This window comes from Mytilus trossulus, chromosome 1 (assembly GCF_036588685.1).
Source record: "Mytilus trossulus isolate FHL-02 chromosome 1, PNRI_Mtr1.1.1.hap1, whole genome shotgun sequence".
Taxonomy (NCBI): domain Eukaryota; kingdom Metazoa; phylum Mollusca; class Bivalvia; order Mytilida; family Mytilidae; genus Mytilus; species Mytilus trossulus.
In genome coordinates, this window is record NC_086373.1 from 78,162,441 (window position 1) to 78,188,384 (window position 25,944).

A 25,944-nucleotide genomic window follows, 5' to 3' on the forward strand; every position below is an offset into this window, starting at 1 on the left:
TATTTTGTCTCTTTATATAAAATGTATCTACTCTAAAAAAGATCTTCCAAGATTTGGACTAATTAGAAGATGGATAGCTATTTAATGTCCAGTGACAATTTAAATGCATATTGAGGACAGGAATAAGTCAATATTAATTGAATATGAAACATTCTTTGTACTGAAATAGACGGACACTCTGGGCTGGAATTTGACATGCAAGTTCATATGAAAACTGTATGAAGAACACCATGTCACTCTACACAGAAACATTAATATGACTCTTGGTCACCCAGTCTTTGCTCTTATTTTTAAATACTTGCTTTGTAGAGAAGTAACAAATATTGATTTTCAAGTCCTTTGTTTTACCTGGATGGGAAAGATGCATGTAAATCCAGGACCTTTGGCTTTTAGTGCAATTACACTACTTTATAGTGAAGAAGGCAGTTATATAAAATGCTTCAATGTTATACCACTGCTCTTTGAGATTTTTGTGTCCAAGGTAAAAATGTTACAATTATCTAGAAACAATCAGAAAAGTACCATCAGAATACATAATTATTGTGAAAGAAATTAAACTTTCCAAAATATTCACTTGAAAGTTACCTGTCGATTTAACTATTGCATAATCATTTGTCCCATCAACTATCAAATGAACACTACAGCTATTTTTCTCTGTGTAGTTTATTAAATAAGACCTTTAAATTTCTTCCAAGAGAAATCAATCACTCACTGTTTGATTCACCTGAACAAAAATGTTAACTTTCAATGATGAAAATACATGTATCAATACTAAATTAGGACACACAAAACTGCATGTAGTGTTGTATTCATTCAGCATACATAATACTTTTTCAATTTGTACAAAATAAAAACTTATGAAACAAGAGTGCACGCACTGAAATGTGTGCCTCCTTTTAATACTAATCATTGATATAATGTTAATAGTCCGAAATATCACGCTTTACTTCAACTATCACAAACTCAAAATGATCCAAGAAAATGAGGTCAAGGTCATAAAAACCCAACAAGAAATTTATTTACACCTTACAATCATTCAATATACTAAATACAGTTGACCTACATGTATTGCTTATAGTTTATAAAAAGCAGACTTAACCAAGAAAACTAAACATTGACCAATGAACCATGAAAATGAGGTCAAGGTCAGATGAACCATGCCAGGACGTAGACATGTACAACTTACAATCATTCAATAAACCAAATATAGTATACATTTATAGAAAAACAGACCAAAAACTATAACCACTGAACCATGAAAATGAGGTCAAGGTCAGACGACACCTGCCAGTTGGTCGTGTACACCTTACAGTCCTTCCATACACCGAATATACTAGACCCATTGCTTATAGTATCTGAGATTTGGACTTCACCACCAAAACTGAACCTTGTTCACTGATCCATGAAATGAGGTGGAGGTGAAGTGAAAACTCTAAATTGCATGAGGACCTGGTAAGGTAAGCACAAACCAAATACATGTATAGCTATCCTGTTACTTGTAATAAGAGGGATATTAACATTCCAAAAGATCTTTTTCAAGTAGTCACTGAACCATGAAAATGAGGTCAAGGACAATAGACATGTGACAGACGGAAAATTTGTATCATGAGGCATCTATATACAAAGTATAAAGCATCCAGGTCTCCCACCTTCTAAAATATGAATCACAATAATAAATGCAGGCAATAATTTCTGAATTTACAGTATATGTTTACCCAGATAAAACATAGAAAATAGCATTGGAACAATTGCCCCTTCATTTATACAAGACAACAGAACTTTAGTGTCCTTCATTTTATATATGCAAGTCAACTGATAAAGTAAAGTAGTAACAAGTACCCAAACTTATCTTCTCACTGAAGATTTTTCTTATTAGAATTGAATATTTTTTCTATAAAGAAAAATTGAATTGGTATGCTATAAGTGGCAAAAGAATATTTATTTAGAAAACATATTGCAACAATAACAATTTATAAAATAATAATCAAGATAAGCATCAATAGTTTGTTATGAGATTTGATGATTTACACCATCAAATGCATTAGCCTTGTGGTCCTGTGGCATTGCTCTGGCTTCATATGTACAAATAGTCACTTCATGTCTGTGTGCCTAAAATAAATAAATAACATGTGAGTTACTTCCCTTGTCACCAGGGGTCATTAATGCACTTCTTGGAGGTCTTTTGGAAAGACATAAATATTACTTAAACTGCTTTATCAAAAGTCATGAAGTAATAACATAAATTTACTGTTAAATCCCAGGTTTTAATAAACTATGTACAGTATAAGGTTATCTATGAACAATATTATTTTGGTCCAATATGCAACAAACTGACTAGAATGTTACACAAATCCACATTATTCTCATGTTCAAACTTTTATTACAATTTACTTTTTTTTAAAGTAGTTACAAGGCCTATGAAAAATCAGCTAAAACCAATTAAAAATGTTGGCATCTTTAATTCTAAAACTTGAGGGTAAATTACCCAAACAATTATTTGAATTCAAGGTGGTACCTAACACTACAGGGAGATAACTCTGTAAAATCAGCTTAACGTTTTAAATACTTTGTTTTGTTAAGGGAATATTAAGCTTCTCAATGATCAAAATTTGTGTTTGTCAAATGCTATATAACCAGTGTAATTTTTCTGATAAAACGGTTGGTTCAAATTTTCCAAATTTTTTTTATATTTTTGTCAATGAATCAAAGTTAGTACTTTGTAAAAATTTTAAGAAAATTAAACGAGCCAAATTAATTTGAGTCAAAGTGTTGGGTACCACCTTAAGAGCTAAATCCTGCAAAGTGGGCTGAATCAAATGTTTTTGGTAAATAAGATTTTTTTAAGTTAACATGAGTAAACGTATACATGAAGGAAATTATGTACAAGTAAATGTTCCCAAAATGATACACTTAAATAAATGCATGATTTAAAAATTTGAGGTTGTAAACATTATTTATCATTTTCACTTTCAAATTTCAACAAGTATAAATATCTCTGTAAAATCTCTTTCAATATATGTGTATACAAATCTAAATTATCCTGATCCCTGATATTAACAATAAATGTGTTAAATAAATCTCCTTTAAATGATTTAAAAGATTTTTTAATACTTTATATTACAGAAATAATACCTCTGTAAAATCTCCTTTCAATCCTATATAGTAGACTTTTGTATTATCTGCACCAAAGTTGCTCGGAAAATGTATTGTCAGATGATGGACAGAACTGAATCTAACAACCCTAAAATATCAAAAGAATATATAAATATATGTACATCGAGACAAAAAAATGAGGTATGATTGCCAATGAGAAAACTATCCACCAGAGATGCATGTAATGCAACTTTACATGTAAAATATAGTATGTTACATTTTGCTTTGTCTAAGCCTCCAAGGGCAATTCCAGAAAAAAATGTATGGGGGGTGGGGGGTTGGAAGGCACATTGTATTAATAATACATGGGTGATGGGTATCAGAGCAACTTTTCACACTATTATTTACTATAATTCCCAATTACAATTGTCTGGGTGGCGGGTGCTGACAAAAACTGCCTTCCAAGTTTCCAATCCCCATACCCCCCCCCTACATTTTTTTTTCTTGAATAGCCCTAATAAACTAGAGGCTCTAAAGAGCCTGTGTCGCTCACCTTGGTCTATGTGCATATTAAACAAAGGACACAAATGGATTCATGACAAAATTGTATTTTGGTGATGGTGATGTGTTTGAAGTTCTTACTTTACTGAACGATTTTGCTTCTTACAATTATATCTATCATGAACTTTGCCCATTAGTAACAGAGAACTATATTTGGTAAAAATTTACATAAATTTACCAAATTAATGAAAATTGTTAAAAATTGACTATAAAGGGCAATAACTCCTTAAGGGGTCAATCGACCATTTAGGTCATGTTGACTTATTTGTAGATCTTACTTTACTGAACATTATTGCTGTTTACAGTTTATCGCTATCTATAATAGTATTCAAGATAACCAAAAACGGCAAAATTTCTTTAAAAATTACCAATTGGAGGGCAGCAACCCAACAACCAGTTGTCCAATTCATCTGAAAAATTCAGGGCAGATAGATATTGACTTGATTAACAATTTAACTTCTTGTCAGATTTGCTCTAGATGCTTTGGTTTCATAGTTATAAGCAAAAAACTGCATTTTACCCCTATGTTCTATTTTTAGCCGTGGCGGCCATCTTGGTTGAATGGCCAGGTCATCGGACACATTTTTCAAACTAGATACCCCAAAGATAATTGTGGCATAGTAGTTTCAGTGGAGATTTTGTAAAAGATTACTTAGATTTATGAAAAATGGTTAAAGATTGACTATAAAGGGCAATAACTCCTAAAGGGGCCAACTGACCATTTTGGTCATGTTGACTTATTTGTAGATCTTACTTTGCTGAACATTATTGCTGTTACAATTTATCTCTATCTATAATAATATTCAAGATAATAACCAAAAACAGCAAAATTTCCTCAAAATTGCCAATTCAGGGGCAGCAACCCAACAACCGATTGACCGATTCATCTGAAAATTTCAGGGCAGATAGTTCTTGACCTGATAAACATTTTTATCCCATGTCAGATTTCCTCAAAATGCTTTGGTTTTTGAGTTATAAGCCAAAAACTGCATTTTACCCCTATGTTCTATTTTTAGCGGTGGCGGCCATCTTGGTTGGTTGACCAGGTCACGCCACACATTTTTTAAACTAGATACCCCAAAGATGATTGTGGCCAAGTTTGGATTAATTTGGCCAAGTAGTTTCAGAGGAGAAGATTTTTGTAAAAGATTACTTTAATTTACGAAAAATGGTTAAAAATTGACTATAAAGGGCAATTACTCCTAAACGGGTCAACTGACCATTTTGGTCATGTTGACTTATTTGTAGATTTTACTTTGCTGAACATTATTGCTGTTTACAGTTTATCTCTATCTATAATAATATTCAAGATAATAACCAAAAACAGCAAAATTTCCTCAAAATTACCAATTCAGGGGCAGCAACCAAACAACCGATTGACCGATTCATCTGAAAATTTTAGGGCAGATAGATCTTGACCTGATAAACATTTTTATCCCATGTCAGATTTCCTCAAAATGCTTTGGTTTTTGAGTTATAAGCCAAAAACTGTATTTTACCCCTTTGTTCTATTTTTAGCCGTGGCGGCCTTCTTGGTTGGTTGACCAGGTCACGCCACACATTTTTTAAACTAGATACCCCAAAGATGATTGTGGCCAAGTTTGGATTAATTTGGCCAAGTAGTTTCAGAGGAGAAGATTTTTGTAAAAGATTACTTTAATTAACGAAAAATGGTTAAAAATTGACTATAAAGGGCAATAACTCCTAAACGAGTCAACTGACCATTTTGGTCATGTTGACTTATTTGTAGATCTTACTTTGCTGAACATTATTGCTGTTTACAGTTTATCTCTAACTATAATAATATTCAAGATAATAACCAAAAACAGCAAAATTTCTTCAAAATTACCAATTCAGGGGCAGCAACCCAACAACGGATTGACCGATTCATCTGAAAATTTCATGGCAGATAGATCTTGACCTGATAAACATTTTTACCCCCATGTCAGATTTGCTCTAAATGCTTTGGTTTTTGAGTTATAAGCCAAAAACTGCATTTTACCCCTATGTTCTATTTTTAGCCGTGGCGGCCATCTTGGTTGGTTGACCGGGTCACGCCACACATTTTTTAAACAAGATACCCCAATGATGATTGTGGCCAAGTTTGGTTTGAATTGGCCCAGTAGTTTCAGAGGAGAAGATTTTTGTAAAAGTTAACGACGACGGACGACGACGGACGACGGACGCCAAGTGATGAGAAAAGCTCACTTGGCCCTTCGGGCCAGGTGAGCTAAAAATCAGTTTCATCTTATCTTTTGTATAGTCCTTGATATTATCCTAAACATCATAAATGTATTAAAAAGACCTTATAGACTGCCTTATACAGATTGTAATTCAATGCTCCCTTCTTGGCATTATGCAATAAATTATTTAAAAAATGATAAATCTGTTTGTCCATTAAGGAAATTGGTGTAGATATCAGATCTGTGGTGGACTTTATAGAAGATATTATCACAATTTGTCTGTTTTTTTGGTCAGTACAGAGCTTAACAAGAGGTAATAACACGTGTGTATCATTGAAGACCTTACGGTACTTTTGATTTTATTATGTTGGTGATTTCAGAAATTATTCAGTCATTTCATGGCAAAAGTACTTCAAACTGAAGAAAATTTGAAAGATTTTGAATTATGATTTACACAAAGGTTGACAACTAAACAAACGCCAATTGAAGTCAATTACAGTTCTTGTACTGGACTTGCATAAAATCAATTATAGACCCCAAGACAAATAATTTTCCAATAATAAATTAATTATTGTACATACTTGGGATTATATTCTACTACTCCTTGTGTATCTGGATGAAGTTCAAATTCCTGGTCTGCATCAGCACTTATATCGTCAAATGTCATATTAGCACGATTTTTAAATCTAAAATATTAATAAGGTAACATTATTATTCTAAGTTCAAAACCAATGATGGAGAAACAAAATAGTAAGTACATGGGAATAGGTTATCATAATTGATTATATGTTCTGCAGAGTTCTTGAAAAGTTCAAAGGTTTCCTCAACCAAATTATGCAAAAGACAGAGACGATTTTGGTATTTTAGAATAGAAAAAAATATCTAAGACCAGAAGATTTTCATCAAGGAGTACAAATTACAATAGAAAAAAAGATTTTTAGAACTCGAGTTCTGTCCATGATCTTACCAAAAGGGTAATATGTTTAGATAAAAAATCTGTCAATAGCCTTTGTTGGTGATAAATCTCTATTTTGTTTATTGTACATTTGTAAAACTTTGTGATTTTTTTTTTATTTATTCACGGAGCACCAGTGTTGTCTGTTAGTTTGTTAGAAGGCTTGATCCTTGCTGCAAACAATATGGTGATCTACTAGATATTCAAAAGTAACTTTGCTTGGTTGATGTTGTATGAAAAAATTGAGAATGGAAATTGGGACAACAACCCGACCATAAAAAAGACAACAGCAGAAGGTCACCAACAGGTCTTCAATGCAGCGACAAATTCCCACACCCAGAGGCGTCCTTCAGCTGCCCCCTAAACAAATATATAGTAGTTCAGTGATAATGAACGCCATATTAAACTCCACATTGTACAAAAGAAACTGAAATTAAAAATAAAAAAAGACTAACAAAGGCTAGAGGCTTCTGACTTGGGACAGGCGCAGAAATGCGGCCTGATTAAACATGTTTATGAGATCTCAACCCTCCCCCTATACCTCTATAAGCAAGATACAATATCTGAACTTCTTCATTAAATACATCATTTACAGAATAATTATCATGTGATTATCAAATCATTAAATATTACATATACATAAGAATTATCAACTCACAGTCTCATTTTGTTAGGGTGTGTGTCATCTTCTCCTCCAATCAAAATGATCCCCTTTAATTTCACATTGCCTGTAAATCTAAAAACAAGTATCAAATCTTATAAATTATTCAAACTTGTGTTTTTGTTCACCCTATAAAGAATTGTGAATATTAAGCAGTAGTTCTGTTTCCTCAGCAATATAATGAAAAAATTATCAAACTAGAGGCTCTAAAGAGCCTGTGTCGCTCACCTTGGTCTATGTGAATATTAAAGAAAGCAGATGGATTCATGACAAAATTGTGTTTTGGTGATGGTGATGTGTTTGTACATCTTACCTTACTGAACATTCTTGCTGCTTAAAATTATCTCTATCTATAATGAACTTGGCCCATTAGTTTCAGTGGAAAATGTTAGTAAAAATTTACAAATTTTATGAAAATTGTTAAAAATTGACTATAAAGAACAATAACTCCTAAGGGGGTCAATTGACCATTTCGGTCATGTTGACTTATTTGTAAATCTTACTTTGCTGAACATTATTGTTGTTTACAGTTTATCTCTATCAATAATAATATTCAAGATAATGACCAAAAACAGCAAAATTTCCTTAAAACTAACAATCCAGGGTCAGCAACCCAACAACGGGTTGTCCGATTCATCTAAAAATTTCAGAGCAGATAAATGTTGACCTGATAAACAATTTTACTTCATGTCAGATTTGCTCTAAATGCTTTGGGTTTTGAGTTATAAGCCAAAAACTGCATTTTACCCCATGTTCTATTTTTAGCCATGGCGGCCATCTTGGTTGGATGGCCGGGTCACCGGACACATTTTTCAAACTACTAACCCAAAAGATGATTGTGGCCAAGTTTGGATTAATTTGGCCAAGTAGTTTCAGAGGAGAAGATTTTTGTAAAAGATTACTAAGATTTACGAAAAAGGGTTAAAAATTGACTATAAAGGGCAATAACTCCTAAAGGGGTCAACTGACCATTTCAGTCATGTTGACTTATTTGTAAATCTTACTTTGGTGAACATTATTGCTGTTTATAGTTTATCTCTATCTATAATAATATTCAAGATAATAACCAAAAAGAGCAAAATTTCCTTAAAATTACTAATTCAGGGCCAGCAACCCAACAACGGGTTGTCCGATTCATCTGAAAATTTCAGGGCAGATAGATCTTGAACTGATAAACAATTTTACCCCATGTCAGATTTGCTCTAAATGCTTTGGGTTTTGAGTTATAAGCCAAAAACTGCATTTTACCTCATGTTCTATTTTTAGCCATGGTGGCCATCTTGGTTTGATGGCCGGGTCACCGGACACATTTTTCAAATTACTAACCTAAAAGATGATTGTGGCCAAGTTTGGATTAATTTGGCCCAGTAGTTTCAGAGGAGAAGATTTTTGTAAAATATTACTAAGATTTACCAAAAATGGTTAAAAATTGACTATAAAGGGCAATAACTCCTAAAGGGGTCAAATGACCATTTCAGTCATGTTGACTTATTTGTAAATCTTACTTTGGTGAACATTATTGCTGTTTACTGTTTATCTCTATCTATAATAATATTCAAGATAATAACCAAAAACAGCAAAATTTCCTTAAAATTACTAATTCAGGGGCAGCAACCCAACAACGGGTTATCCGATTCATCTGAAAATTTCAGGGCAGATAGATCTTCACCTGTTTAACAATTCTACCCCATGTCAGATTTGCTCTAAATGCTTTGGTTTTTGAGTTATAAGCCAAAAACTGCATTTTACCCCTATGTTCTATTTTTAGCCATGGCGGCCATCTTGGATGGTTGGCCGGGTCACCGGACACATTTTTTAAACTAGATACCCCAATGATGATTGTGGCCAAGTTTGGTTTAATTTGGCCCAGTAGTTTCAGAGGAGAAGATTTTTGTAAAAGTTAACGACGACGACGGACGACGGACGACGACGGACGCCGGACGCCAAGTGATGAGAAAAGCTCACTTGGCCTTTTAGGCCAGGTGAGCTAAAAACCAGTTTACCACATGTTATTGATTAATAATCATGTAGATTTATCAAATATTTATTTACTCACTATTGACATAATAGTTTCCATTGATAGTATGTATTTAAGTTTGAGTTATTTCCCTTTTATATCCTGTTGGAAGGCAAGCTGATCGATTAATTATAGCCAAATTTAAACCCTTAACTAATCACGATAAAAAATGATACAAGAATATTCAAACTGTTCTTAAAAAAGTAAAAGACTAATGATTAGTATAACTACAATAACCAAAAACTGCAAAATTTCCTTCAAATTACCAATTTAGTGGCAGCAACCCAATAATGGGCTATTAGATTCAACTGAAAATTTCAGGGCTATTAAATAGACCTTCCCCTAAAGCCAAATTTAAACCCTTAACTAATCTCGATGAAGAATGATACAAGAAAATACAAATTGTTCTTAAAAGGTCTAAGCATGCTAAGACTAATGATTAGCATAACTACAATAACCAATAGTTAAGATAAGTGGATTCATGAAGGCATTTGCACTAATGCATACACTCAACTCAGATTAGTCAACTTTCAATAGGTCACTTGAAAAAAATCCATTACAAATCTGAACTACTTCAAGGTTATTTTCTCAAGAAAAAAATACATTATTTTAACATGCAACATCATTTTCACAAATTTGGCTACATTTTTTTGTTTTTGGATGAAAATGTCACATTGTGATTTTAGAAGTCAAAATCAGATTTAGAAAATCTTCTTTTCACAGAAATTCATGTCTATGACTCTAGAAATATTGTCTCAAAATTTTGCCCTTTCAAAAAGTTATAAGCAATAGAAATTAGTATTCCAAAGATTTCAATGGAAGCGGTACATTTCTATTGTTAATGAGTACAGATTACACTATCCATGGCCCCAAGTCTCATAATATTCACACAATTTATATTCCCCAGTTGCTCCTTTTTACATGTTAAAAAACATTTGGGTTACCCCTTTCCTCATAATAAAACATCAATAATGTTTAATTCTGCTTACATTACTGGAAAAGCAAAACATAAATTAGGCTGTTAGTTTTCTCATTTGAATTGTTTAAATTTGTCATTTCAGGGCCTCTGTTAGCTGACTATGTGGTATTGGCTTTGCTCATTGTTGAAGGCAGTACAATGTCCTATAGATGTTAATTTCTATGTCATTTGGTCTCTTGTGGAGAGGTGTCTCATTGGCAATCATACCACATCTTCTTTTTTATATGTATTTATTTATATACCATAAAGATATGTTTACCTCTTGCTACTGTGGCTAGAGAACTAAGTACTTTAATAATACTTATGGAATATACTACTTACGGAATATTGAACAACAGTTCTTCATCAGCATCACTCTCAACAAACTAAAAAAATAAAAAATAAACAAGATTAATTTTTCGTATATTTATTAAAATGAAAATAACTAATTTAAGATGAGAATAATTGAAACTGCTGATAAACAGATCTAAAAATGTATCAGTGTATGTGTACTAAATAATAAACAGTAAAAGTTTTTGGGCAATGTTCTCTACCTTAAGCTTCTGTTTTTTGCTCATGAAGATTTAATCTAAATTTCTATGAGTTAACTGTTACCAATAACCCATATTATTGCTTCTTGTCGCTGTGTCAACTAACAATCCTATCTCAGAACTGGTGTATTATAGACATGATAAATCTTAGTCCAAATAATTGTGACGTCTAGCAAGGCTATTTTAATTTTTTGCTTGGACGCCTTCCTACGAGAAGAGGAAGGCGTCCCAGAAAAAAAAAAATAGTCTTGCCAGACATCATAATTATTTGGACTAGATAAATCTGATTAACAATGTCCATAAAATTTGGATATTTAACAAGCGATAACTTATCATAAGTCATGGGTCCCGTGTAAAAACAAAAATGTTTCCGCAGATGATCATGAAAGAGCTGCCTCATACTAAATCAATCATGTTGTAAATCTAGCATTTCATGTTTACCTTTTCTTTATCCATCCTTTTATCCCATGGTTTAAATACATGCTTCCCTGATTCTTCAGTTGATTCATTTAAACATGTCACCTTTTCTGTGTCGATTTTTAAGTAAAGGCTGTAAGATGAAGCCAGGTCTGATTCAGGAGTATGGTCGTGATCATGTTCACAGCCCCCCTCACCATGACTGTGTCCGTGGCCTGGCATATTTTAATTTCTTTGTGGTATTTAGATATTTCAAATATGGAATTAGTGTCGAGTATTTTAAATCAATGTCATTACTTTATTTCTTTTAAATGACCACATAAAAAAACGTTGAATTGACTAAGAGTGAACCGGAAACAATATGGTGGACAGCAACAACGTGGAATTGGGTTTTGTAGAAAAAACAGACTCTCATTTACTATGTAGCTTTCATTTCCCAAGTAAAGTAGGCGGAAAACCAGCATGGCTTTCGCTTTCACCGTTACCATCAAACAAAGATCTGGAATGTTCAAAATGTGGAAAGATACTATCATTTTTGATGCAAGTGTACAGTCCGTTTGAAGAAAGTCCGAAAGCTTTTCATAGGGCGTTGTTCGTTTTTGTTTGTAGAAATGTTGTATGCTGTAGTAAGAATAAAAATGACAATTTTTGTGTACTTAGATCCCAATTGCCTCGTGACAATGAATTTTACAGTCCAGAACCACCAAAGGAAGAGGCTGATGGACCATCTGCAAAATCGTTCCAAGATTTGTGTGTTGTGTGCGAACTAAGGGGGTCGAAACGATGTGCAAGATGCCAGAGTGCAACATACTGCAGTAAAGAACACCAAGAAGCAGACTGGAAAACAGGACATAAGGCAGTGTGCAAAAGTAATTTACAAACGACTGCCACAGGTATGTCTATAATCGGTATCAGGTCCGTTCGCACCCAATATACTTTCGCACCCTACACATTCGCACCTCGCACGTTCGCACCCAAGGTCCGTTCGCGCCCAATTTAAATTCCAGTTGAATAATTGGAAAATCATGATTATTGTTTTTAATTAGTTACGTGTAAATAATGAATGTTTTTATAGCTTGGTATGAATAAAAGATTGAAGATTTTAAATGAAAAACACAAAAGATAATTGTTTTTAACAGCTTGGTCCCTTTGATCTGAAACAATGAAAAATTCAAATATAGCAATACACTATTATAACCAAAACGTCAAACATGATAAAATTTATTCAACACACTAAAAAAAACGTAGTCAGAATCTCACTTCATTTTGAAACAAGTCAATTAAACAAAGCTTATATCAATACACTAACCATAACATGATTAGGATTTCTGACAACTGAACAAGACAAGAAGAAATTAAACACCTTTCAAAATAGATGTCTCAGACAGATATTGAAAATAAGATGGTCCAAAACAATTTCAAATGAAAACCTCCACATACGAGCTGGAACAAAGAAGCTAAGCGATGATGTAATAGAACGGCGTTGGAGATGGATTGACCATGTAGAAAGGAATATAATTTTTTTTAACAATACTCGATTAAGATTTATTTAACAAACAAAAAATGATGTCTCCCTCGGTTATTTTGAGACAATGAAAACAATTATACTTATAAGAATACTATACTACTTGCCAAAACTTGATTACAAAGTTATTAAACCCAAAACCAATTGGGCGCAAACACGTAGGGTGCGAACGGACTTTGGGTGCGAACATGTAGTGTGCGAAAGTGAAAGGGGGCGAACATGAGTGGGTGCGAACGTGAATGGGCGCGAACGGACCCGGATTCTCTATAATCAAAATAGTGAGGATGTCTTGAAAGGAAATTTTACTTTGATGCCCCACCTAAGATAGTAGAGGGGCATTATGTTTTTGGTCTGTGCATCTGTTCATTAGTTTGTTCTCGTGTCCTTACGTTTGTCTGTCTGTCCAGCTTTAGGTTAACAGTCAGGGGAATTACTTAAATGGACGTTTTCTCTAAATCACTGATTCAAGACAGGGATGGGGTAATTGAAAATGTAATGGTAATTAAGTGTAATGCATTACAATTTTCCATGTAATTGAATGTAATGTGTAATTGAGCATTTTTTTAATTACTTGTAATGGTAATTTAATTAATTACAATGAAAATAGCATGAATTTCAAGTAATATTATGTATTAGGTTGGAAGGAAGAGTTGTCTTCCTTTAATAATCACCTACTTAAATAGTCCAAATTAACCACTGGACTAAGTGGTTTAATTTTATTGTACATAGCTTAAATATAGAATACTAATGATTAAGGGACTAATTATGTTGCTAAAATTATTAGAACCAATTGTTACATGTCAGGTGATGACCTTATACTAAATCTAGGATAAAGACATACAAATCACTTGTTGAAGTAACATACATGTACATTTTTACCTCAATTTCCTTTAAAAAAAATCACTTCTGTTAGTATTATTATTTTAACAACGCCCCACTTATTTCAACACCCCCAAACAGTGAAATTTTGATTGCGAATAGTATAATTTTATTACACAATCTTTAAGATGCAAACTTGAATTTTACAGGAAAAAATACTCCCACTGCTGGGTCATGTGGGAAAAATCTGTTAAGAGAGTATCAGTTCATGTATAAAGCCATTTTTATACTTGAAGCATTTTTTCAACTAAAATATATTTTGCAGCGAAATGATTGCACCAAAATGACCAAAGGCATAATCCGAGGTGCTTAAAAAAGAAGCAAAAATTTTTAATTTTTTTTAATTTTACTAATCATGCTAATGAAAAGATCACTTATTTAAATAGCAAATTCAAAGTTTTTTAAAAATCACTTATTTCAATAAGTCCCCTGACTGGTTCAAGTTTTTAATGAAGTTGTAGTCCTGACTCCAATCAACTTGAAACTTACAATGACTTATAATTAGTAGACATGCATGTTCACTATGATTTGATATTTCTAATTTTAATGCCAAATTAGAGTTTTTACCCCAATTTCACGGTCCACTAAAAATAGAAAATAATAGTTGGAGTGGGGCATCCTTGTACTGGGGACACATTCTTGTTTTTTGCTCAAATTATTTAGACTACTTTAATGGCTGCAGTAACCATCACTTTTTATGCAAAAAGATTACAAATTCAGTACTCAGTGTAGTAAGGGCACTGTAACAAATGTAGGTTGTATTTAGCTTGATGCAAGATGTGTTGGCCATTCATTGAACTGTTTAACCACAGTTGATGCAGCCGTGCTGCCAGCTTCTGTCCAGCCATGGTTTTTATATGCCTGTCAAAATTTGGACGGGACATATTATGGTTTACAAATGTACGTCCGTCCGTCTGTCCGGCGTAAACATGTCGCACTGTAACTTGAGAACGACTTATCCAAATTTCATGAAACTTAATATACTGGTAGTTGTTTCTTATGATGGTCAAATGATCTGTATATTTTTTGGTGAAAATAAGATTTAAACTTTTAGAGTTAAAGCACTTTGTAACTAAATCAGGGGTGTGGTTTTTTTTCACATGTCGCACTGTACCTTAAAAACAATTCTTGATTATGGCTTAAACTTTACACATGTCTTTGTTTAATTAATCTTAAGATCTGTATACTTTTTAGTGATGATTCAAAATTTCATTTTTAGCTCACCTGGCCCGAAGGGCCAAGTGAGCTTTTCTCATCACTTGGCGTCCGGCGTAGTCCGGCGTCATTAACTTTTACAAAAATCTTCTCCTCTGAAACTGCTGGGCCAAATTAAACCAAACTTAGCCATAATCATTATTAGGGTATCTAGTTTAAAAATTGTGTCCGGTGACCCGCCCAACCTTCCAAGATGGCCGCCATGGCTAAAAATAGAAGATAGGGATAAAATGCAGTTTTGGGCTTATAACTCAAAAACCAAAGCATTTAGAGAAAATCTGACAGGGTAAAATTGTTCATCAGGTCAAGATCTATCTGCCCTAAAATTTTCAGATGAATCTGACAACCCCTTGTTGGGTTGCTGCCCCTGAATTGGTAATTTTAAGGAAATTTTGCTGTTTTTGGTTATTATCTTGAATATTATTATAGATAGAGATAAACTGTAAACAGCAATAATGTTCATCAAAGTAAGATTTACAAATAAGTAGACATGACCGAAATGGTCAGTTGACCCGTTTAGGAGTTATTGCCCTTTATAGTCAATTTTTAACCCTTTTTCGTAAATCTTAGTAATCTTTTACAAAAATCTTCTCCTCTGAAACTACTGGGCCAAATTTATCCAAACTTGGCCACAACTATCATTGGGGTATCTAGGTTAAAAAATGTGTGGCGTGACCCAGCCAACCAACCAAGATGGCTGCCACAGCTTAAAATAGAACATAGGGGTAAAATGCAGTTTTTGGCTTATAACTCAAAAACCAAAGCATTTAGAGCAAATCTGACACTGTATTAAATTGTTCATCAGGTAAAGATCTATCTGCCCTGAAATTTTCAGATGAATCGGACAACCCATTGTTGGGTTGCTGCCCCTGCATTGGTAATTATAAGGAAATTTTGCTGTTTTTGGTTATTTTCTTGAATATTATTATAGATAGAGATAAACTGTAAACAGTAATAATGTTCAGCAAAGTAAGATTTACATATAAATCAACATGACTGAAACGGTCAATTGACCCATTTAGGAGTTATTGCCCTTTATAGTCAATTTTTAACCATTTTTCATAAATCTTAGTAATGTTTTACAAAAATCTTCTCCTCTGAAACTACTGGGCCAAGTTAATTATAGATAGAGATAATTGTAAGCAGCTAAAATATTCTGTAAATTAAGATGTACAAACACATCACCATTATCAAAACACTATATTGTGTCATGAATCAATCTGCGTCCTTTGTTTAATATTCACATAGACCAAGGTGAGCGACACAGGCTCTTTAGAGCCTCTAGTTTAGTTATTAGTATTTTGTAAAAAAGGGGGAGTTTTTTTTTACATGTTGTGCCGTATCTCAAAAACGATTTATGATTATTGCTTAAAACTTTATACACTTCTTTGTTATATTAATATAAAGATCTGTTTACTTTTTTGTGATGATTAAAAATTTTATTTTTGAGTTATTGAGTATTTTTGTAAAACAGGGGAGGTTTTTTTTTTACATGTCACGCTGTATCTCAAAAATAATTTATGATTATTGCTTAAAATTTTACACACTTTGTTATATTAATTAATTAATCTAAAGATTTGTATACTTTTTGGTTTTCATTCAAAATTTTATTTTAGTGATATTTAGTTGTTTTTTTTTTAAAACAGGGTAGGGGGTTTCACATGTCCCGCCGTGTCTCAAAAACAATATATGGTTATAACTTAAAACTTTCTCAGAAACTATTTATGATTATTTAACATGTAAAATAAAACTTCCACACAAGACATCGGGCGTATCATGCGCTCATGGCACAGCTGTTTATTAAGATAGTTGGTCATGTTGGTTATAATAAAGGGATTGACAATTGATTGTTTATTTCCAGATAACAAACAAGGACTTTATATAGTAATTATTATATCATTTATTAAATGTAGTCTCCTCTACAAACAGACATTTTTATATGTAAAATATATCTTGATATCAAAAATTCTATTCATGGTTTAAATTGCAAGTATGGTGGAGTTTGGTGGTCTAAAATTGGTTCATTTGTGTAAATAACAATTGTTTTTAATGTGTTATTTTATCATACATTGTCATATGAGTCTTTTCAAATCTATTATTAACTGTAAAAGAGGTTTAATGATACAAGAAGAAGAAGTAGATGCTTTATTTCCATCAAATGTGCTCACAAGAAGCATAATGCATAATATAATATCATTATAATATTATTTTTACAAATATAATAAACAATACAGTATACATAGTTACAAACACAAATAAGAAACAACAGTTTTCATATATTCATATATAGGAGTATATATAAAACCTAAGCCTCAGACACACCTTTAGAAAGTAACAAAAAAGAATTCTGTGGGTAGGCTAAATATGTCTAGCTTAACTGCAGGAGGTATGTGTATAAAAGAAACAAAATATATATGGTATATATAATTTCATATTTTTCATTCAATCAAAATTATTTGCTATGTCAAAACCACATTGACTGTAAGTGCTTATTTATATTGTTTAATCTATATTATTTATTGCAGAAACTACGAGTAAAACTAAAGTTTATCCTGCCTGCAATTTTCCTGAATATGAACTTATCACTGAACCTGAGACATTGGCTACAGATAGTGAAAAGGAGAAAAGTGAAGAAGACAAGCTAGAGGAATATGAAGAATTTATGAAGTCTAAGGCAGCTGAATCAGTTTTACCTGATAGTGCAGCAAAAGATTTAGAAAAGATGGCAATATCTGAAAACAGTCAAGATCAAGTTTTCATGAAATTTAAAGAAAGAATACAAGATGAACAAGAGCAAGTGAGTAGTTTGCATCATCCATGATAACAAATGTAGTAATTTATACAAAATTAGCATACACATGATACATATGCAAATTTAAATAGTTGTTACAGTTAATAAATACATAAGTTACACATTTATCTCATTAATTTTTTAAAAACAATCAGTTGTACTGTGAACTTATTTATTTTACTAGTAATGGATCTTTAGTTTTGTGTAATCTTTTCTAGCTACTTCAATCACAAATATTATTTGGGTTTTTAACTTTGTTGTTGTATTCATATAATCATGATGATAGGAGATCATAATTTGAAATATTCTCAATTTTTTATGTTTTTATTTCTATGTTTAATAAAAGCAGATTATTTACCACAGAAAAAAAAACCAAGGAGATCTGTCTACCGTACTTATCATATATATATCATATGTATATTCTAGTTATTTTTCTCATAAAAATTACATTTTTTTTTACACTAACTTCCATCTTAGGTTACCTAAGCTGTTGTCATAAATTGATGTCTGTCATTTCCTAAATTCTGTACATGTCCATGCAATAAATTGTTAAATTTTTTAAGTCTTTATATATATTATTAAGGTGTTTTTCTGTTTATCAAAATTGACGAGGTTAAAAATGTGTAATATTTAAAATCATTGTTCTCCAGGTCTTGAGATACCAGAGAAATGGAAAGCCTTTGTGGGTGTCTGAATCCCATATTCCAGAAGATGGTGATATCCCTAATTGTTCATGTGGTTTACCAAGAAAATTTGAGTTTCAGGTGATTTTTCAGATATTAAAAAATACTTTTCTTACTTGCATATGTATCGTATCCTTCATAAAATTGAAGACAGTTTTGAAAACAGTCATTCCAAAGCACAGAAAAAATATACAACTCAACAAAATATTCTGTACTAATTCAGTTCTTCCTTCAAATAGTTTTCGTTTAATGCAACTATAAAATTTAATTTGTAAGGTTGATTGTGGAAATTAGGAGGAACTACTAAGTGGAACCAGTGGCTGATCCAAAATATTTATGAGGAGGGACCCACTGACCTAAGGAGGGAGAGTTTTGGTTTTAGTGCACAACATTTTTGCATTTAGGAGCCTCGTCACTTCCTTTCCATGTTGAGCCAGCAGTTAAAAAATATGAAGCTGAGTTGTACATTGCATGAATTATTCTGCATATTTATCCCTTATAATTGATAATAAAGAACATATGGAACAAACATTTTTTCAAGTGTATCCTTCATACTGACAATCACAAAGACGCCTAATTTTAACTCTTAATAGAGTAGGGACTCAGCAGGTTCCCTCTTTCTGGTAAATGATGTCAAAAAAGTGCACATAATTGTCTTTGATGAACTTTTCTGGGGAAGGAAATAACTGGATAATAGTCTATTGTGGTTGATGATTTGTGATTGATGGTTTATTGTATTTATTTACAGATCATGCCACAGTTGTTGACCTATTTAGAAGTAGACAGTCTAGGTGATAGTATAGACTGGGGTACATTATGTGTGTATACCTGTTCTGGAAGCTGTGATATTGGAAATAGTTACCACAAGGAGTTTTTATGGAAGCAAGATTTTTCAGATTCTAATATTTGATTAAAAGTTTAATCTATTTAATAAGTTAGTTTTAAGATGCCTATTATTATTGTTCAAAAGACAAGACAGAAGTTTGTTAGTGTTTATTTTTATGGGCAAGACAGAAGTCTTTTGTATGCTTTTTCAATGTGATGACATAAATGTGGCTGGGTTGTTTTCCTCAATCTTGAATTTCGAAATAGCAGATCCTCAATGAAAGGAGAAGTATGTAATTCATGTGTATGAACGTCATTTTAATTTAGAAAATTTTGGTTTTTTTTATCATATTTAAGTTTTGTTTTTTATCATATATATTTAAGTTTTGTTTTTTTTTTAGAAAAATAGAATATTTTCATTTGATTCATTTTTGTTCAACTTTACCACTCAAGTGGAGATAACTCAGATAAAGTAACTTTTATAACAGAATGAATTGTGAATTTACCTATTTGATGATTTGGCAAGAAAGCAAGTTCTTCTTCTTATCTGAAAGCATACTCCTACAGCTATCTTCTCATATACTTCTATGGTTTATCACACAAAATTTACCATAACCTGTAGCGTGAATAAAAGCTGGATGGCCCATACTTTTTATTATATTTATGAAATAAGCATGATATAAACAATATTTTGACAATTTAATTTTTTTTATGGATATTGATTGAGACAATCTTAACAAAAATTTTACCACAAAAGGGGGATAGGGGGCATGACCCCTGGAAAACCCTCAAAATCTACCTTTTTATTACTCCCGGATGCCTAAATGCATCTATTATATCTATAATAAAAGGTACACTTTATTATGTATGTCACTATATCATAAATTAATTTTGATTGCAGAAGGACAAATATTTGCAACAAGATTTGATAGTTGTGTCATTATAGTTGTGAGTTCAGTAATAGGTTATATTAAGATGTATTTTTATACGCTCCTCGTCTTTTAGAAGGGACGTATTATGGTATACCGTTGTCCGTCCATCCGTCGTCCACACTTCGGATGATAACTCAAAAACAATTTCACGAATTTCCATGAAACTTAAGTGAATTGTTTAGATCTATTGACGTAAGTTCCCTTTTGTTTTTTTTTAATTTCAGATTTTAAGTTTTGGATTTATTCATAAAAAAGGGTGTCCGTCGTCCACACTTCGGACAATAACTCAAAAACACTTTCACCAATTCCCATGAAACTTAAGTGAATTGTTTATATCTATTGACATAAGCTCCCTTTCAATTTTTATAAATTTCAGATTTTACGTTTCCGTGTTATGAATTTTTATGCTTTAAAAAAGGGGGGATTTTCCAATTTTGGGACAATAACTAACACTTTCACAAAATTTTATGCACTATTTCTAGTTGATCATATCAATTCATTTAAAGCATAAAAGACAAGTTAAAAGAGCAACGGGTGTATCATGCGCTAAAGCGCAGCCCTTTATTATTAGATGCTCATTGCAAGTGTTGCTTGCAGTTGCTAAACACTGGACAGAATTTGTATTGTCTAAATGATTAACATCCTGATGCAGCTGTAAGGTTCCACAGTAAATATTAGCAGAGACATATAACATTGTATTATATGTCTCTGATGTTAGTAACAAAATGAATTTATTTTAGTTTCAAGATAACATTCTACATACATCACAATTCAATTATTTTTTTTTCATAAATGACATTCACAATTTGTTTATTAGGTCAGTTTCATAAGGAAAGGTTGTTTAGGGCAGCATTATACACTTAAGGTGGCTCGGGACTATTCGACTGTGAATAATTTCATGCATGAATAACAAAAGTATTTGTCGTAAATTCCATATATTTTTTTTAAAATATTTTGATTGATTAGAAATGTTTAACAATTGTAGTTATGTGAATGATAGAATATTTTCCTTATTATCCGTATTTGTTAAAGTGTCAAAATGACATTTCACCCATTTTCACCATTTTTCCCACCAAAATTTGGGTTGTAAGGCAAATTTTTTTTTTTCCTTATCAGTGACCTATGTTTTTTTATTTGCTTGTTCTTTGAACCTATATTTCAGCTTTTTATATTAAAGTTTTGGACCAAGTGTCATAGAATGTTTTTCTGATATTCTAATAAATATATGTCAACACCTCTATTTTCCCTACCATTTCATCGAAAAATGGTCCATGACCCCCTATTTTTTTCGACCAATTTGATTCACTATAAAATAACAAAAAATATGGCACTTCTGATAGAAACTTCGAATAGGCCCAAGCTACCTTAAGCAAGCCAAGAGCAGCCTCTTTCAAACAAATTAACTGTTGAGATTTTCAATTCCATTTTCATGGTTAAAAATGGTTTTACAAAAAAAAAAAAATTAATGGGGTTTTTTTTTTATATAAAAATCAATGAAAATTGGATCTGAAGTTATAAAGTGTAATTCGTGTAAAGGTGAAATTTTAACCTGATCAGTTATGAAGCTTTTACTGAATAAAACTAAAAAGGAAACTTTAATGACAGATAGGCTTCGGGTGAAATGAAATTGTCAGGTAGACATGGATAACCATTTCAATATGGCTTTCCTTGAAAACGATTAAAAAAAAAGTTTGTCAAAAAGGTTCCTAATGTTATAATAAGTATCCTACTTTTGTGTTGATATGTAACAATAAAAGATTATATGGGCTTCCAACATGACGATGAATGCAATATTATAGTACATAATTAAAAGTATGGCTTAATATGATTAGATTTGGTGTATTGAATGCTTGTAATGACTATCAGACGGGGTTCACTTCATCTAGACCTATTGGTTTCAGTAATGGAGGTTTAGTGCTTGTGGATACGCCAGTTATGTCTGATTTCTTCTGTTATAGATTGACTGCCTGTAGTTTTTAGAACTATAGAATCATGACTCAAGATCATTGTATAGTTTACATGTTCATCTGACACAATTTATTTCAATTTCAAGATGGACACAATTGGGATCAAGTACAAAATGAAGCAAAGTAGTTGTATGTTTTTAAAGCCCGGTCAAACCGCAGATGGTTTTTGCATGGACTCCCTTTTATCTTTTCTATTTTAGCACATCACCTGGTGTCTGTTGTCATTAACCGTATTTAAAATCTTCTCATCAGAAACATCTGGGCTTATGTTACCAAACTTTACCTTATTGTTCCTTTCGATTCTAGTTTAAAAAATAGTCTTCAGGGTTGATCGTCCTTAATCCATCAAGAATCATGATAGCAGTTCCTAAAATTGAACATAGACATAAAATGCAGTGTTTTTTGCATACATCTATAAAAATAAAGCATGCATCTAGGACATCTCTGATGTATGGTAAAGATTATCAGCAGGTCAAGATAGGAGAAATCAGTCATTTCATTTGGGGAGTTATTGCCCCTTTAATTTTTAGTTTTTTTTTTATATTTCAATTTTTTTTTAATCATCTTGAAAAGCTACATCTGAAAGTGAGGAATAAGAATTTTAACACTTTTTTATTTTTTTCTTAGGAAACTAATGTTGATACAGAGAATCTCTAGAAGTTAACAAAGTTATGATAAATATTATCTTCAAATAAGTCAACATTACTGAATCATCAATTGCCCCTTATAGGAATTGTTCCCTATGAAAAACTAAATTTACTCATTTGATCCAACAATAATCATGGCATTTGTTGCTATAAAGAGAACATAGTGGTAAAAAACGTTTTGTTGGCATATTTATTGGATGTATTGTTGACATGATGATGAGTTATCTCCCATGTAATTTTCGGACAAAGAGGCATTCCATTTTAAAGTTCCTTAGATGTATTTTTTTTACTATCAAAGTTTTGGCTATTTATAGTGAAGTAAATTGAGAATGGAAATGGGGAATGTGTCAAAGAGACAGCAACCCGACCATAGAAAAAAAACTACAGCAGAAGATCACCAACAGGTCTTCAATGTAGCGAGAAATTCCCGCACCCGGAGGCAAAAATGCGGCGGGGTTAAATCGTGATGTTTGTGAGATCTCAAACCTCCCCTATACCTCTAGCCAATGTAGAAAAGTAAACGCATAACAATACGCACATTAAAATTCAGTTCAAGAGAAGTCCGAGTCTGATGTCAGAAGATGTAAACAAAGAAAATAAACAAAATGACAATAATACATAAATAACAACAGCCTTCTAGCAGTTAACTGACATGCCAGCTCCAGACTTCAATATAAACATAAATAGTGAAAACTTTAATTGATGGAGAGAAACTTTAAACAGTCAAATGACCAAAAGAATAAGATCTACCAAAAAGTCAACATGAGTGAAACCATCAATTTACGCCTTTCATAGCAATTATCAGATTATTGTCATTGGTAAAAAATGTGTACATGTTTTAGGGGATTCTTTAATTAAGAGAAATCGTCAAAGCTAAAAATTGAAGAAAAGTAAGATCATTCACAAATAAGCCAACAAGCAAAATTGTCAGCTGAACCCACTTTTTATGCATGTTTGCAGAAACTTTAACAGATAACTAAATGAAAAGTGTTAAAGGGGCAAGGCCACGAATTTGCCGTGACAAAACATTTTAATATGATTTTTTGTTTTTGTTTCAAACATTTATAAAAACGGAATGTTGAAATGATATTTGATATAAACAGTCTTTTTGGTTCAATTTCGTTCAACGAAGTTTTAGAAAAGGGCACAACACTGCTATTGATTTGCAAATCAGAGATCACACTGCTAATGATTTGCAAATAGGAGATCACACTGCTATTGGGTACGCACTGAAACGCGGACCTGATAGCAAGTGCCCCCGAGTTCTCTGTGCATAGTAAAACATGTTTTGAAATATTTTAACACCGATACAAATAATTACCGAAACCATTGGGTTAATAGGGTCAAACTTACTAAGAGCTGTTTTTAGTTTCCAAATGTTGATAGATGATAAAATTTCTTATGTCTTAGAGTAGTCTCAGTTTATGTGTCCAGAGAATTTGACTTACATAGCAACAAAACGTCAGTCCGCTTGTTTAAATTTTTTGTCGCGCCTTCGACTTTGGTCTACAAAGCGAGACATATTCAGCGATCGTGACACTCCGTTGGCGGCGGCGGTATTCACCCTGTGAATATTTTCATTATTTCTACCAAACCTGGACAGAAGCTTGATCATGATCATAAGATAGTATTCAGAAATAACTTTTGTAAAAAAGTCTTGTTTATCCGTATTTAACTTAGTTATATAAATGGATTTAGTTTTTCTACCAGTTAACCGTTGATGACATGACTCTGTTGTTAAAGTCATAAGAAACCTCAAATTAAAAAAAAATAATGCATATGTTTTTTTATAACTCAATGGATAGGTTTTCATTATAAAACTTATGTACATATACTTTTTTTCTGAAGAAAATTCTTTATATTCATATTTAGAAGAAGTTTACTTTATTTTAATTGCTTCCTTCCAGGAAGAAATTTCCCCGACATATTTTCCGTATGCAAAGTGACCTCAGTGTGACCCATGTTGTAAAAATCCGGTGATCGCAATACGCATGGATGTCCTTAAAATAAACTATTATCTGAATTTAAATGTTGAACACTTGCTCAATTTCCATGCTTTTTTGTTGATTGTTTACAAACAGGTGACAATCGTTAAACTTCGGCTTCAAAACACGAACTTAAATTACTTGCCATATTTTCACAACACTCACGGATTGAAAAAAAATTGACGATTATACGAAATTTATGCGAAAAATATGATAAATTCGTGCACAGAGGACTAAGTTTATGATGTTGGTATGCATTGGTTCAAGAATTGGAAGAACATTATTTTTCACCGGTCACTCGTTTTTTATGACTTTAAACTATCATGAATTTCTACCCAACTAGGACAAAAGTTTCTTTATGGTCAGAAGATGGTATCCAGAAGAAAAGTTTGTAAAAGAAATTCCTTTTTTTTTCTATTTTACTAATAAACAAACTTAGTTTTCACAGTCTGCCAGTTAACATTCATTCAATCTTTGGTTAAAGTTTTTTGTCGAGCCTGCAACTTTTGTTGCAGAAAGCTCGACATAGGGATAGTGATCCGGCGGCGGCGGCGGCGTTAGCTAACTTCTTTAAAGCTTTAAATTTTAGAAGGTAGAAGACCTGGATACTTCATACTTTGTATATGTATAGAGGCCCCATGTTACGAAGTTTCCGTCAGTCACATGTCCAATGTCCTTGACCTCATTTTCATGGTTCAGTGATTGATTGAAAAAAAAGTTCAATTTTTTTGTAATGTTAAATTCTCTCTTATTATAAGTAATAGGATAACTATATTTGGTATGTGCGTACCTTGCAAGGTCCTCATGCCCGTCAGACAGTTTTCACTTGACCTCGACCTCATGTCATGGATCAGTGAACAAGGTTAAGTTTTGGTGGTCAAGTCCATATCTGAGATACTATAAGCAGTAGGTCTAGTATATTCGGTGTATGGAAGGACTGTAAGGTGTACATGTCCAACTGGCAGGTGTCATCTGACCTTGACCTCATTTTCATGGTTCAGTGGTTATAGTTAGTTTTTTGTGTTTTGGTCTGTTTTTCTCATACTTTATGCAATAGGTCTGCTATAATTTGTGTATGGAATGATTGGAAGGTGTGCAT

At 32.4% G+C, this 25,944-nt stretch overlaps 2 protein-coding genes across 2 annotated transcripts; one reads left to right on the forward strand and one right to left on the reverse strand.

Moving 5' to 3' along the window:
• Positions 1–1,920: 1,920 nt before the first annotated feature.
• LOC134685991 (PITH domain-containing protein GA19395-like) lies at positions 1,921–11,649 on the reverse strand. Its single transcript, XM_063545701.1, has 6 exons — positions 11,421–11,649; positions 10,771–10,814; positions 7,451–7,528; positions 6,419–6,523; positions 3,133–3,241; positions 1,921–2,109 (listed from the first exon to the last, which is right to left on the reverse strand). The coding sequence occupies exons 1-6, from the start codon at positions 11,616–11,618 to the stop codon at positions 2,008–2,010; spliced, it is 636 nt and encodes a 211-aa protein (XP_063401771.1). The 5' UTR covers positions 11,619–11,649; the 3' UTR covers positions 1,921–2,007.
• A 72-nt stretch (positions 11,650–11,721) lies between these two features.
• LOC134685977 (programmed cell death protein 2-like) lies at positions 11,722–19,415 on the forward strand. The gene is made up of 4 exons (XM_063545695.1): positions 11,722–12,289; positions 17,541–17,812; positions 18,457–18,570; positions 19,238–19,415. The coding sequence occupies exons 1-4, from the start codon at positions 11,758–11,760 to the stop codon at positions 19,397–19,399; spliced, it is 1,080 nt and encodes a 359-aa protein (XP_063401765.1). The 5' UTR covers positions 11,722–11,757; the 3' UTR covers positions 19,400–19,415.
• Positions 19,416–25,944: the final 6,529 nt, after the last annotated feature.

Coding starts and splice junctions, on each gene's coding strand:
- LOC134685991 (XM_063545701.1), bottom strand. CDS start 11,618: ATGCCAGGCCACGGACACAGTCATGGTGAGGGGGGCTGTGAACATGAT. Junction 7,529..10,770: donor GAACTGTTGTTCAATATTCC/GTAAGTAGTATA, acceptor ACTTGTTTTTAG/ATTTACAGGCAATGTGAAAT. Junction 6,524..7,450: donor CACCCTAACAAAATGAGACT/GTGAGTTGATAA, acceptor TTAATATTTTAG/ATTTAAAAATCGTGCTAATA.
- LOC134685977 (XM_063545695.1), top strand. CDS start 11,758: ATGGTGGACAGCAACAACGTGGAATTGGGTTTTGTAGAAAAAACAGAC. Junction 12,290..17,540: donor TTTACAAACGACTGCCACAG/GTATGTCTATAA, acceptor TATTTATTGCAG/AAACTACGAGTAAAACTAAA. Junction 18,571..19,237: donor CAAGAAAATTTGAGTTTCAG/GTGATTTTTCAG, acceptor ATTTATTTACAG/ATCATGCCACAGTTGTTGAC.